Source organism: Asterias rubens, chromosome 10 (genome assembly GCF_902459465.1).
Source record: "Asterias rubens chromosome 10, eAstRub1.3, whole genome shotgun sequence".
Taxonomy (NCBI): Eukaryota; Metazoa; Echinodermata; class Asteroidea; order Forcipulatida; family Asteriidae; genus Asterias; species Asterias rubens.
Window position 1 is genome coordinate 20,116,083 of NC_047071.1, and position 15,386 is coordinate 20,131,468.

General features: G+C 39.1%; 1 protein-coding gene across 4 annotated transcripts in view; it reads left to right on the top strand.

The window, feature by feature from the left end:
• Positions 1-15,386, top strand: part of LOC117295404 — a 38,122-nt gene that overhangs the window by 14,464 nt on the left and 8,272 nt on the right. For 2 of the 4 annotated variants that reach the window (XM_033778043.1, XM_033778045.1), the window contains exons 6-8: positions 78-264; positions 5,536-5,638; positions 6,043-6,264. In XM_033778043.1, the coding sequence (XP_033633934.1) occupies positions 78-264; positions 5,536-5,638; positions 6,043-6,264 (512 nt within the window). Of the gene's footprint in view, positions 1-77; positions 265-5,535; positions 5,639-6,042; positions 6,265-10,698; positions 13,283-15,386 lie in introns of those variants that run through there. The other 2 variants (XM_033778046.1, XM_033778044.1) reach the window with 2 other exon arrangements.

Here is a 15,386-nt window from a genome sequence, read left to right on the forward strand (position 1 = left end):
GTAGGTCAACAAAACTTAAGTATCAGAATCCACTCATCACTACAAAAACGCTCTAATTATTTGTCTCTTTTCTTCAGATGAGCGTCAGAGAGAAGATACTTTGCTCTTGAGAGCACAGAAGGTCCTTGATGATGCACGAGCAGCCAAGAGCCAATCAAGCAGCTCACATCGTTATCATGGCAACACAGATAACCATGACAACAGCCTACTCACTGATGAGGTTCTAGATGGGGATCGATCTTGGGAGAAGAACTTGCCATCACTGTGAGTATATCTCATGTTCTTAAAATTTAAAAGTCTTTTTGGCTGATTAATTGGTGGTTATCAAGACCTAATATCTTCCAAGGAATTACACAAAGCCCTTGGTTGTCTCTGGTATTGGCCTTGGTGCCCCTTTCAAAGTTTCCCATAGACTTTAAGGTCTTTGAATGGAAGCGCCGTTTTAATGGCAAGTTTCCGGAGGTTGTTGGTTCACACCCTGCTCCAGAAAATGTTTCTTTGTTCAACTCCAAATGGTTAAAAATTAACCAAGTCACTTTAATTTCCCTTGTTTATATTGATATCTGAAACAAAAAGTCACATTCCCTTAAGGTGATCCTCTGGCTGCCGCTTCCCAAGTTGTATCGTAATTTGGGCATGATCCCTGGCTACACTGCAGTAAACGGTTGTAAGGCTGGCACCCCTGAGTTAAGATATTGACAAATAGGGAGACTGCCAACATACCAACATAGGTCTTGATGGCTCAGTTGGTAGCTCACCGACATGTTTCTAGAGGGTGTTGGTTCAAATCCCGCTCTAGTAAATGTTTTGTTATTCAACCCAAATCATTTAAAATTTACCCAGCCAGCTTTCCTTGTGGTTTATTATTTTAATGAGGAACTTTTCTTGAGAGTGTTAGGTCAAGTTGTGTTTTTTAAACTATTTTGTCTCAGATTAAACTACAACTTATCGAAGCTTAATCTGAGGCATATTGTTTAACTGTTGTTACTAAACAACATTTCAAATCTTTGAAATGGTTAGTCACTGTTTCTGTTGGGGTTGTCACAGTGTTGTTTGTGTGGCTCTCACCACAAATTCATCACACCGCCCTCTGTTGGTGGGATACTAACAGTCAAACCATTGTGTCCATCCATGAGTGTTAAATGCTGCCCTCGCTAGATTGAAACCAGACAACACTTACTTAGGATACACATCATCCACATGTTCCCTCGAATGTATTTAAATAATATCTAACTTCATTATGGAACTCTCAAGGGATGTGCGAGATAGTTTTCATCCCAATAATTGGTGGATAGTCATTATTTATCAGGTTATTTGAATTCATTTCAATTCAATTCAATTCAATTCATTTCGGTTCAATTCAATTCAATTTCAACAACATATAAAGGATAACCAGCATTCTTTAAAAAACAAAAGGCCAAGATAAAGTATGCAAAATGGTCTCAACAAAGTTGAAGACCATCCTGAACCATGACTTTACCCTTCATGCTTAGCCATTTGGCTTGGCATTCCATCAAGTAACAATAGACCGATCCATTACTAATGGTTAGGCTCTGCCCACGACGCACATGTGAGCAAGAACACGTGAGCCTCTCCAATGCCTTTCTGCACAACTCTGCCTCGCGCCCCAAGCATGCGCGCTTGCATGTCGGACCTTATTTGTCGGACCTTCGCTGTATTGTGATTGGTCAATACGCAATGAAGTGGAGCTTAATGGATCGGTCTATTTAAGAGCAGACAAGAGACCAGACTCAAGCTCTAGTGTTTCTGATCAGCAAAGTATAGATTTATTCCCTGTTGATCACTAGTGTCAGCAAGATAGGCCTACCTGTCTACTATAATTGCTTTGTCCATCAGATGGGGCATTAAGCTGTATGTCTTGTGAACTAACATTGGTAACCCAAAACACTTCTCTTGGAAGAGTAGGGGTAGGCCCTAAGCCTTGGTGTTCCTGGTTCACATAGCCATCACCTTTGCTTATAAATGTAGGTTTCCTCAGGCTTGAAAGGTACAGTGATTAAGTCTATGAATTCATGAGGCACCCATGTTTTCATTACTAGAAACATAGAATACAATTTATAAAAAATATTTACAATAAAAAAAAAATTAGCGTCAGATATTAATTTGTACACAGCTATTTTTTTATCATAGTGATAACTTTGATGTGTTACTGTAAGGTTTGTTGTAGCTTTTTGAAGAGACATTTGGCCCCAAAAATAGCTCAAACCGCTTTAATTGAACTGTTGTTGAAGTGGAGGTAATTGAATATGATCCCTGGGCAAGCCATGAATGAAATATAAAGGATTCACATGCGTACCAGGCGGTCTGTAACACGAGCAGCTGCTCACTGGTATCCTGCTGTTACCCTGGCTATTTGTTATTCCACTGCCCTGCTCAGATGACTGGTATCCTGCTGTTACCCTGGCGATTTGTTATTCCACTGCCCTGCTCAGATGACATAATGGATCCGGGAACACCCTGCTGGGGGATAACCCTTCTGGCGTGGTGGTCAAAATGGAGAATAAAGAAATGCCCTGCGTCACACTATCAGCCTGTTTAGTATGGGTACTTAGTGTGTTACCATAGGAACAACCACATGCCACCATTAATCATATTTTATGTTGCCATGGTGATGATCATTATCACAATCAGATGATACACATGTACTTTCTATGATTGGTAATTTATGCTTGTACCATGGGTTATTTTATAGTGTGGATTTTTTAAGCAAATTCTAAAAAGATATTTATAGTCAAAATGGAAAGTTAAGGGTTGATGCTTTGCATTGGAACATTTCAAGAGAGAGAGACCAAGGACAGTGTCTGCCCAAATGTTTCCGTTTTCACCTTTTTCTTTTAAATAAAATGACACTCACAGGTAAAGTTTGTTAAGATTATTTAAGACCTTGTAATGTCAAGCTGGAAAACTTGTAGAGTTTGAATTTAAATTTGGGTTGGGAAGCAGCTTGTGAAGTTTAATTTGTTCTATTCTTTTTTTTGGGGGGGGGGTATAAATGCAAAGTGGCACAGGTGTGGAAGCGTCAATGCTCCTGATTTCGTTTTTCACATTTTTATTTTGAAAACAAAACGTCAAAATAAAGTTGATTTATGGTAGCTTTGTAGGCATGTAGATTCTATTGAACCTACTACCAGTTCAATCACAATTCACAATTTACTCAATCTATTTATGATGAATATTTTGCAAAGTAGTTTGAGGAGAATTCTCCACTTTTTAAAATTATGGGGAGGAGGATCTCAAACAAAAATTTTTCAGTATAATCCCCCAAAAGGTTTCCTTGAGTACCAGTAGAGATTTGGAATGAGGGTGGGTACGCTTCACTCCCGGACTACGTTGTACGTGTACCTTTCACTTTACCTCCAACCGTTCCCCATATCATGTTTGCCTGGGTCATTGCAGAGTTACTCTCCCCCGCTGTTCCTGTCAAAGAGCTGTTGGAGAAGCTGTAAATCTTCTCCATAATTTTCACAAATCTGGGGGTGGTTTCAGGCCATTATTCTGCAGGTAGCTCCTAACCGCAAAGATGTGGCGTTCAAACCTCGTAAAATATTAAACCAAAATATTTGTCTAGACATTGTGTTGACGTACATGTCCGGTTTTCGTAGAAAGTGGGAGCAGTTTTCCTGCATCGCTTGAGGACTTTGTTTAGTTTTTGAGAATTAACTGTCTGTTAAAATTTCGGGGGAAATCCGTCTGATATGAATTAGGCTGACTGTCATCTCAGATTAGTGAACTTGTACGAGGGGTTGTTGATACCATGTGAGGAACGGCATCACGCTTGTGGCTGAATTGAATGTTTCTAGTAGAAATTAGTAGGTTGTTGTAGGAGTACAGGACTAAGTAACGTAGGATTAGATCTTAGAACAAGGTAGCATTAAGCTAGAGTGCTAATTAAACTTTATTGTTATCGTGGTCCAGTGGTTAGACTGCAGGACTTGCAATTACACAGTTGTGGGTTCGAATTGATTTTTGATTTGTGCAACTCATTGATGGGAAAATAAACTAAACAAACAATTATGTGATACCTGTTCCTGTACCTAGGTCACTAGTGAAAACCATGGTACTGTTCAGCATAACAACGCATTGTCCCTTATTTTGGTTATAAAAACCAAAACCAGCAGTTGCATTTTCTTTAAGTTTCAGATACAGTTCTCTTGAATCTGACCCCATTTCAGAGAGAAATGTTTTACAGAAAAGAAAAGGTTCATTTCAGAGAGAAATGTTTTACAGAAAAGAAAAGGTTCATTTCAGAGAGAAATGTTTTACAGAAAAGAAAAGGTTCATTTCAGAGAGAAATGTTTTACAGAAAAGAAAAGGTTCAAGGGTACCAACTCTCCTAATCAGTAGAAGCTTTCAGACTATGATGTTTTGAATCTTTACTTAATCTGTATAATACCTTTAAATAGGAGAGTATAAAATTCCTGTATTTTAAAAGTAGCCTACGTGTGCAATGTTGAATTGAATAGATGCATACGTGCATGTTACAAATATGCAGGCATTTAGTTTAATGTCGGTACTTTCAATGTCAATGAGTTTAATTTAGCAAAGCCCCCCTCCCCCCCCCTTCAGCACAGTTCTTTTACAAACCGCAGAACTTGGCAAACTTCCAAGCCTACTTTTTTCGGCAGGGTGGTTGTCACATAAACAGCTATTGAAAACAGACGCCCGCTGGCTGTTTACAGTTCTGTACAATGAACCTCCCCAATGAATCGCTTTTCTTGAAGTAGTCCAATGACCCTAAGAAGAAAAGAACGCGAAGGAAAGAAAAGAAGACGAAAATCCCCCAAAGTTTGGTTGGAACATTTTTTGCGCTGATCAAACACATTATGGGGTGAATTTTTTTTATGGGAGTATTATTGAATGTTCCAGATATCTTGTATTTCAACTCCATTGAGACCAAAGTGAATGTTGTTTAGGGTTGTACAGACATGTTTCTTTATATTCCACTTCACTGCTTATGTTTCACTTAGTTACCTGTTCATGTTTGTTGTGTTGTCATTTAGCCTTCGAGAAAGACTCTGCTAGGGTCGAAACATCAGGCCATTAACTATTTTTTTGTTTCCACAACTTGGCTCTTTCCTTATCAAACAATGTGGTTTACTCATTGTTTTGTTTCTGCATTGTACGCATTTTGTTGTTCAAATTTTCCATTAGTAGAAAAAACAACAATAATTTAAGCGCCCTTTGGATGGTTTGCATACAGTTGTGGGAATGTGTTATTATAGTTCCATTATTCCCTTTTCTGAGGAATTCCTGTGTGGGGACCAAGTTGAATCATTCCAAGCAAAACAAATTCATCAAAAGTTTTCTACCATGACCATTTTACCCAATGTAAGTTATGTGCAAATCTGTGACTTTTGTATTTCAATCTTACTTATGATGTGCTCACCCTGCGAGGGATTTTATACACTGTGTCTTGAAAGAATACATAGTATCTTATTCCACCATGCGAAACCTTAACTCATTATTCTGTTGATCACAGAGAACCTTTCGTCTTTCCTTCTTCCTTTCATACAGAAAACCTCTTAAATCTGCACAGGGTACCGAAGAGCATGATGCGAATCATAATCAAGACATCGTTGCTAAGTTCTTGGATGATTGTCTCAAGTCAGTTGATGAGGTTAGTGGAAGTCATTTTCAGGCCTTGAATTTCGTTCTTGAAGGGGTACACAATTTCCCTCGGTTAAGGGGCACTTCCATGAGAAAAATGTAAATTTTTTTTTGAATTTTGCAAAGGGCAAAACAGCAAAAGCACAGGGTACCAGGGCAATCGCTGTGGATGCCGCGATTATTTTCATGTCTGCATCATTGAGCTATGGCGGACACAATAGAATGGCATTACTAAGTATGGAAAGATTAGTCTGTATGCGCCTAAACCAAGCAGTACACTCGGGACTGTAGTCTCCACCTCACCTCAAAGGCTAATGTTTTGAGATGTGTAGTAAATCTGGTACCAAGACATTTTTGGAGATTTTACTAATCTATGAACCGATCTTTAAGAATTCCTATAAAAATTGGTTTCAGCAGACTCAGAAACTGACCGGTGGACTGCAACCAGGCCCTGTAGAAGCTTTGAAAAATATGCTGTTCACCTTGCAAGGAATGGCCCCTAATTCCCAGGCATCATCGCCTACCAAAGATACTCCAGTGCCTACCAATTATACTTCAGCACCTACCAATGAGGCAGGAGAGGTCGTCTCTTCAATCCGATCGACCTCATCCTGGTCACCACAGTCTGGGTCAAAGGTTAGTTGTAATTGATTTGTAATTAGACGATTAAAGTTTGTGGAGCTGGTCTTCAATGTGTGCTAATGACTGGGTTAACTACTGGCTGCTGGACAGAGTCGAAAGCTAGGTCCATTAACAGCGTCCAGCCACCAACCAAGGTCATTACCACGCAGTGAAGACTGGTGCCCCACACTGTTATTGCCATTATCAATACCTTTGATGAAGAAACAATCAAAATCAACGAAATGTGTGATTTTTCTTTTGCTGATTAGTAATGCATATTTACAAGAAGCAGGGTATGAGCTTTGGAAATGAACATCAACATAGGAAGAAACACTTTTGTTTGTAATTGGCTTTGACACGTTTGTCCCCTCAAGGGCCCCTCCCCGCCTTCCTACCCTTACCCCACCCCTTCCTTAAAACCACCGGCAAGTCTCATCTTGTTAAAACCTTGCTGTTGTACAATTTAGTTCTTTCAATTACTGAGAAGTTTTCTTCTTACCATAGTGAAGTACATTTGCCAACTGATTTATTTTCATTGTATTCCATTTCAAAACTAGGTCTGATTATTCATGTTGTTTCATGTCTTTGACCGTTTATTCACCTCTTTGTTGCGCAGGTTATTTTATAAGAGGACAAAGTTGTAGACCAATATTTCATGGTATCCCAAGACTCGATCCTTGAATTCCTAAACCCATTTTCGACTCTCTAGAGAGGGAATCACAGGAAGGTTTTATGATCTTGGAACATTCCGGAACAAACTTCAAAACAAACTCCTTTATCCCAGGAGGGAGATTACAGACACATTATCTGGATCCTTACAAATCCTTCTCAATATATTACTCTGTCAAGTTGAAATAAGAAAATCCCAAATGTTGCTAGAATAATTTATGGTTGTAAACTTGATCTCAACTAGCTGGCATCGAAACAAATTGGGTACCAGGAGTTTTACTATGCGGTTGAGGGGGTTTGGAAAGTGCTGGAAGGGTCCTTAATGAGGCGCTTTATATACCTTTACGTTTTGGTTTGTGGCTGACTTTGAAGTGGATTGCAAGATACTTTCTGAAAAGTTTAAACTATTTACAGAGGCTAGGAACACCCACAACATTTCGGTTTGATGTTAATGGTAGGATGGGAAACCACATACACAAATAATAGTTAAATGTACAACAACTGGTTAATTAATGGTGATTGAAAAGCCACACCTTAGTTGTGTGCACCATAAAATATGTCTGCTGCCACCTATTGGCCATCTAGAACAGGGTTTGGATGAAGTCTCTCAATTATTTTGTTGATAAGTTAGTAGAGTCGGTTAAAAAATAGGAACAATTTCAGCTTCCTGTATTTTAAAACATAGGGCCGATTGTTCTGTTGTTGTTTTTTGCCTTGTTTTTTCTTTAGAAGAGCCTGTGGAATGTGCTGGTACTTAAAGGGACACGTTTTTGGATCGAGCACTTTGATTTGGGCTTTAAATGCATTTGTTATGAAATGAATACAATTTAAAAAGATATTTTAAATATATGATTCACACAAATACACATTTTACTTCATGAACCAATATGGTCTACCATTTTGTGTAGTCAGAAATTTTATTTAAACAGAATGGCTGACCTAGTTTGTTCACTAAGTAAAAGGAAAACCAGATATTTTTAAGGGTTTTTGTGTGATGTGTTATATTTTATTTTGAAAACATCTTTTCTTCTCCTTCTGTTTATTTTGTTTAATTAATAGTTCCTTCAGTTGTTAGCTTTGTAAGGGTTCCTGCGCCAGGAGTGTCACCTGTGACAGACATGGCACATTATAAGTTTCCTTTATTATTATTTTTATTATGATTATTATCTTATTATTGTTACACATTTCAAAACCACCGCTTTTTATGGCCCAAAGTGCCCAAATTGAAGGCAACATTCCCTTTAATTTAAACATCATTGTTAATGATCAAGTACCAACTAAACAAACGACTCAAACCACTCCGTCATATTTTGTTTATGCCCAGTTCTGTACTTTGCCACTAAAAGCCCTCATAAATCCTGTCAAATGTTTAGAGGAATTTTGTTCCAACAATGCAGTTGGTTGGCATTTATCAATATTTTCATATCTATTGTCAATTGTTGAAGAGATGTATGACCAAAGAGAATTCTATGGTATGACGTAACTTTAGGGCAGGGTTGGAATTCCTGCAGGCCCATTTAAAATATATTTAAAATTTAAAAGCTTTTGTACGGGTGCCAAAGAGGGAGGGGTGGGGGGGTAGGGAAAAAACAAAATTAGATTTAGGGGTGGGGGATCACAAAGTTCATTACTAGTGCACGCTTTGAATCAAACCTTTATTCTCACCTAGCCTGATTGTTGCTTCACCTGATTTTATTATAAACACTCTTATACACTGTTCTCTTACCCACCAACTTGTCTACTTTGAGCAGTCTGGGTTGTGTGTAGATTTAAAACAAGAAAATGGAAATGGGTTGAACGCTTCTTAAGCTTAATCAATAATTTTTATTTATCAGATTAAGTCAGCTCTATACCCTTTAAACAAGTGTTTTTCCATGCCCCCTGAGTTGTTTAAGCCATGTGTTTTTGTGACTTCTGCCATTTATTATTGTACTGTTTGACCTGATGTCAAGTGCCATAAAAGCAGGTGATTAACCTATGAATTGTGGTAACTACTTTATTCCTTTTCCAGGCACGTCTTTATAATTGAATTTAAGTCTGACTTTTCTATGCACTCCCAGAACTATGTTATATATTTTTTTAGGTTTATGGCTTTCAAAATCTTTTAAAATTAGCATTTTATTTTAAATCTCATGTTCAGAGAAGATACACCATTGGTTTTTTTGGGAAAAAATACATTTCGTTCTAGTTTTCTATCAACACGTCATGAATTATCACATCATCAGACAAAGTGTGTGAAAAACCCTTTGAACATAGTGGTCAGGTTATGGAGAAGAAGAAACTGTTTTTGTTTTGTTGTGGTTTTCGTGCATGTGTATGTCTGGCTGATGGTGATTTTCTCAACTTGGACAGTATTTGTTGTTTGTTGAGATTTTCTACCCAAAGAGGGGACTCCCCCAACTCCCACAAGGGGATATTAACACTAAGCAGGCAACCGCCAACCTCTCTCTCATACAAACATTGGTTTAACCTATGAATTGCACAAATCAAGAAAGTGTGATTCAGTATCTAGATGACAATTCTTTTTGTAATCATTGTTAATTCGGCAGTAAGCTGGGCCGATTCGAACCCATAACCTTGTGATTGCAAGTCCTGCAGTCTAAACACGGTGGCAACAGGATTGGGGATTGCTATGTAGTGTTAAAGTCTAATGGTTTTAATAAAACCTACTTGCCGAATGCAAATCTTTGTGTTGTAAATCATCCAAAGAGAATGCCAGACATGAAAATATTTTGGGGTGAAGATTTGTTTTTGGCGTGTAGTAGCCATGTGGTTTAATGCATTGGACTCCGCGTTCTGGTGGCTGAGTCATCAGTGTGGGTTCCAATCCCTGTTGCAACGCTTCTGTCCTTGAGCAAGACACTTGACTATAATTGCTTCTCTTCACCCAGGGATTTAAATAGGTACCGAGGTGTGATTGATTTAGCTTAGTGCACTACATACTTGGAAGCGAAGGCTGTTTACTCCAAAGGGAGTAATGTTTGAAGTATAATAACCATTCTTTGGAATTGCGCTATGAAAGAGCAGATGTTTTGTTTTTAAAACGATTCAAATGGATCTGTTTTCGTTTTGATGATCACTCCTCCAAATATAAGATTGCACTCTGATTATAATCCACAATTAGTCAAACTTCTTAAGACCTTTTAGCACTCTACCAGTGCACCCGCCACCCACCCTTATGGGGGGGGGGGAGGGAGGGGGTTAATAGGGAACCAGGTCACCTACTTACACCCCCTCCCTAGGGAGTAAGGTGAAGACAGCCACAGTGGAGTCATGAACCAGGGTCATCTCTTTGGATTATGGATGGAAGATCTCTTTGTAGGGTTTAGGAGTATGGTGCTACAGACCACCTGTGTCAGTCAACAGTAGGTGCAGTAAGGGTTGCTGTTAGTCAAGCTGATGATAGATATCGGGATAATGAGTGTAGGGGTATCATGATAGGGTCAGGATACCTAGGTTTGTTTGGGGTCAGGATACCTAGGTTTGTTTGGGGTCAGGATACCTAGGTTTGTTTGGGGTCAGGATACCTAGGTTCGTTTGGGGTCAGGATACCTAGTTTGTTTGGGGTCAGTAATGGCTTGTAACATCAGCTGAGCCTGAACCTATAAATATACCGTTAATTAGCAGGTGGATACACCTGTATCATGTTCATGTACATTTGTACTTCTCTTTAAGTGTATTACTTTTTTTTTGCTAACAAAAGCTTCTATGAAGATACATTTTTCGGATCCCTTTTGTTTCTTTTCGTAATGGGCGATGGGAAAAATCTTGGCACTTCAGCGAGTATACAAAAACAAGTTCATTTTGACCAGGAGCGGAACTTGAGCCTGTGACCTCCGGATTAAAGTGGCAGTGGTCTACCAATGGGGCTGACCTCTGGATTAAAGTGCCAGTGGTCTACCAACGGGCCTGACCTCCGGATTAAAGTGCCAGTGGTCTACCAACGGGGCTGACCTCTGGATTAAAGTGCCAGTGGTCTACCAACGGGCCTGACCTCCGGATTAAAGTGCCAGTGGTCTACCAACGGGGCTGACCTCCGGATTAAAGTGCCAGTGGTCTACCAACGGGGCTGACCTCCGGATTAAAGTGCCAGTGGTCTACCAACGGGGCTGACCTCCAGATTAAAGTGCCAGTGGTCTACCAACGGGGCTGACCTCCGGATTAAAGTGCCAGTGGTCTACCAACGGGGCTGACCTCCGGATTAAAGTGCCAGTGGTCTACCAACGTGGCTGACCTCCGGATTAAAGTGCCAGTGGTCTACCAACGGGGCTGACCTCCGGATTAAAGTGCCAGTGGTCTACCAACGGGGCTGACCTCTGGATTAAAGTGCCAGTGGTCTACCAACGGGGCTGACCTCCGGATTAAAGTGCCAGTGGTCTACCAACGGGGCTGACCTCCGGATTAAAGTGGCAGTGTCCTACCAACGGGGCTATCTAGCCCTAATGCTGGCATTCCCTGATTATGTCGGTGTCTTTCTTCTGAGTGCAAGTCAGAAACCATTCAACCTGTAACTGCCATATAGCCAGGGATCTAACACATCAGAGACTGCCAACATTAGCGTTAAATAAATAGCTTAGTTGGTAGAGTGCCAGCATGTTAATCCAAAGGTTGCTGGTTCAAGTCTCGCTTAAGGGTAAGGCAATTTTTCTTTGTTTAACCAACCCAAAATAATTGAAGAAAGCGTGTAAAGTGATTTGTGACTCGGATTTGTATTAGTCTCGGACTTGACCCTAGGACTTGACCTCAGAATGACAACAACTCAATGATTCTAAGAAACTCGGTCTCTACCCCACCCTCCTCCTGCTCTATGAGTCATGCCTGCTGGTGTCCCCTTCCTCCTGGTACCAGAGTGGATCCTACCATCCTACCTGTACATGTTAACTCTATTTTTTACCCCTGCTCATTAAATATGCAGAGTTCCACCCAAAGTGGGTGGAGCTTATTTTATTATTCATGTGGTGATGGTGTCAGACCAGATTATGACCAAGTCATAATGGGTCACCTTGTTCATTTGAATATGAATGGAGTCTGCTGAGGCAAAAGGGGTTATTGTTAACTGCCAGAGAGTGAACAATAGAAGATAAATCCAGTTTGAATTTGCTTTCATAACCACTGCTTGTTGAAGAATGTCTAAATTTGTTCAACCACAAGGGCAAGGAAATAACCGGTATAGTCATAAGGAAACACCACAGAAGACTTAAGAATCCATTGTTTTAAATAAACTAAAAATAGATTACCTATGGATTTCTAGGCAAAGTTAAAGAAATCCAACTGTTGATCATCCTTGGGTTGTTTTAAAATAAGAGGATGAAAGCCTTTTTATTTTATATTGTGAATATTTCAAGGTGGAAAGAGCCAGAATAAAACTGTTGTGAAGTAACAACAATTTTAGACTTTACTGCTACCAACCAAAAAGAACTATAAACCCAAAACATAATTGGGTCTAATGGCCTGATGTTTCGGCCCTAGCAGGGTCTTTTTTAACTTTTAAATTTCATATAATCTCATCCCTATTGTTGATGAAGTCTAAGGTGGTTGTTATTGAGTTAAGTTATAAAACAGGCACGAGTAAACTGGCTTTGAAGTTTTCTATTGAATCTAATTATTTACTGAATCTTTAAAATCTGTGAGCAAGATGTTGGTGAAGGTTTGGTCCAAGTTAAAAATGGTGCTACCTCAAGTTATACAACAATATAAACCATATGAAATGAGAACACTTATGTAATAAAAACAACAAATGTTTATTTTGTTGAACCATGGCGGGAGAAATTATTGAAGTTTGAGTCATGTTGTAGTGTAAGAATGATGTCAGATTATTGTTCATACGTGTCCATGTTTCCTTTTGGGTTTGCCGCCCCCAAACCCAACGTATGTTTTGGAGTTGTTATTCTCTTTTAATGGTTCATTCAGAGAGTGGTTTAAAACGAAGCCCTTTGTATCCCCAGGTTTCTAATTCCATAGCAGGTGCCATGAGTTTGAGGTCTGTGTAATACAACAATCATTCAATGCTGGGCCATTGAATAGCTTTTATTGTATGCAGGGGAAAAAATAGTTCCGAACTTGCAGTTTTACATGACTGAGTACTGGCATCAATCATTCAGTATAGGTGGTCTGTTTCTAGATTGAGAGCTTTTTGTGTCACCCTCCATGGTATATAACTGGTGTTACTACTAACTGTCAAGGCATGATCAGCTGATTCTCTTGTTTTAGGTTTCTCAGTAAAGAGTCTATAATTGTGCTTGGAAATTCCCTTTTATGACAATCTTAAGTCACATGCATGACTGTCAGATCAGGGCAAATAGGTTGATCAATCAGAGAGTTTTGCAATATAAAAGCAGTTGATTTTTAGCTTTCATTCAGGGAAATAAGGGTATTTTAATTTTTTAGAATATTGTATAAATAGAATTAAAAAAGAAAATTTTACTTTGTAGAAAAACGTAGTCTTCTTTTTGAGTTGTTTTCTCATTTGTTATTTGCGTGAGACTTGCACAGTCCGTTCAGACCCACCCTAGGAAAGTATAGCAGCTTAACGAAACTTGTCGCTTCTGAAATTTGTTTTCATGACAGCATTGCCCCATGTTGTTTACCATTATTTTCATAAGTCTTTTTGTAATCATAATAAGAATTGTACAGGTCAATAATGCCATGAAGCCCCTAGCTATAAAAAACCTTCCCATAACAGCTTCAATGCTTATTGAGGAATATTTGCTGGCTGCTTTTAACAAAGCCAAGGATGTTTCATTGTTGACTTATTCACAAGTTGTACCTGGTGGTGGCTGGTGGTGAATGGTGGGCACAAGAGATTTCACAGTCGGATGACGTGAGACTTGGGAGGTATACCATGACTGAAATGTGAAAGAGCCCCCCCCCCCCCCCTCCAAAAAAACTTATATATACCGGTATTTATGACAAAATAGAAAAATATCCCATAAAGAAGTATCCCCCCCCAAAAAAAAAAAAATAATAATAATAATTAAGCTTTTAAAAAAGGGTTTTAGAACACAATGAAGGCATAGAAAGTGAGGGGGGGGGGGAGGCTGGATGGGTTTGCTGGTGTGATATTTTGTGTATTTATTCCCGAGGTCTAAATTTACTACATGCTGCAATGTACAAGCAGGAATTAGTTCAGTCAGAGCCTGAAATATGTTACTCTGAAGAGAGTGGTGATTGGTTTCTGAAAACAGTCTTTCTTTGTTTTCAAGAAACCCAACCTGTGAGATATTTAACTGGGTGAATTAAGTAAACTGGTTAAGAAAAATATGCAGGTTAAACGTTGGCACTCTTTCTATTCTCTGAAATGAAACTGGAAAAAAAATAGTGTACTGTACAGTTTTTGTAAGGAAGTAAACAAAGTAAATTGTTGTATTGAGGGGCATTCAAAGCAATAAAACCGGTAACTAGCACACATTGACGTATTTAGCCAACATAGGTTTTACATAACTCTGGGGCATTAGCAAATGTTATCGCCAATAAATGCGTGGGTTGATTATGAAAATATTCTGCTGGTATTTTCTTCATAATAGAAGGAGCCTTTTCAGCAAACGTGGGAATCCACGATTCACTGTTTGAATGAACCTTTTTAGTTTATTTAAATATTGACCATGGCTACTGCACAGAGCCAAAAGCTCTCCTGGTTGTTTTGTTGTTTAGTTTGTTCAAACTGTTCGAAGAAACTGAACTTGGCATTCCTTTGGTTTATTTTGTTCATCAAGGCCAAGAAAATGGGCTGTATTCTTGAAACCAGGTTATAACTTTGCAGTGTTAAACAAGATTTGAATAAATCTTATTGTGCAATGACTAACTTTACCTGCTACTGGCACTACCACTTTGTACATGGAGGGACCATGGAGGTAATGCCATAAAAATAAAGTCTGTCCTGGGCCACATGGGCTTGTCATGGATGTTTATATCAGTTTCCTTGGCATTGCACAACTAACAATGTTGCTATTCCCTGGACAAGATGCTAGTTCATTACAGTTTACCCCCCCCCCCAGACCACCCATTTGTTCTCCAATTTGTGGTGCAAAGTAATTAATGGCTGCCACAACAAAGATTCCCATTGAAATGATTGAGGAATTGTTTCAAGTCAACCATGTGTCAGCTTGAAAGGCTGTAGTTAATGTATTTATTTCAAACTTTATAACAAACTGCTTAGTCTACGGATGAAGTACAGAATCCTTGAATATGTTTGTAGTCAACTTCAAAACTGTTTGCATTTTAACCATCCATTTGTTCAAGGTCCTAATATTTCAAGTGCACTCCAAAAGTTAAGTGCATAACTGTGGGACCCACAGTTGACACTGGATGGGTGTTGTGTTGTGTTTCCCCCCATGTGGTTTGGTTAAGGTCAAGGCATGGAGAGAATGAAATTCCACACACTAGGTCCCAGTCTGTTACTAGGTCAAATTCTTTGTACCAAATATCTCAACTATTTGGTTACTAAGGAAACTTGTAAAGGCATACTAGTG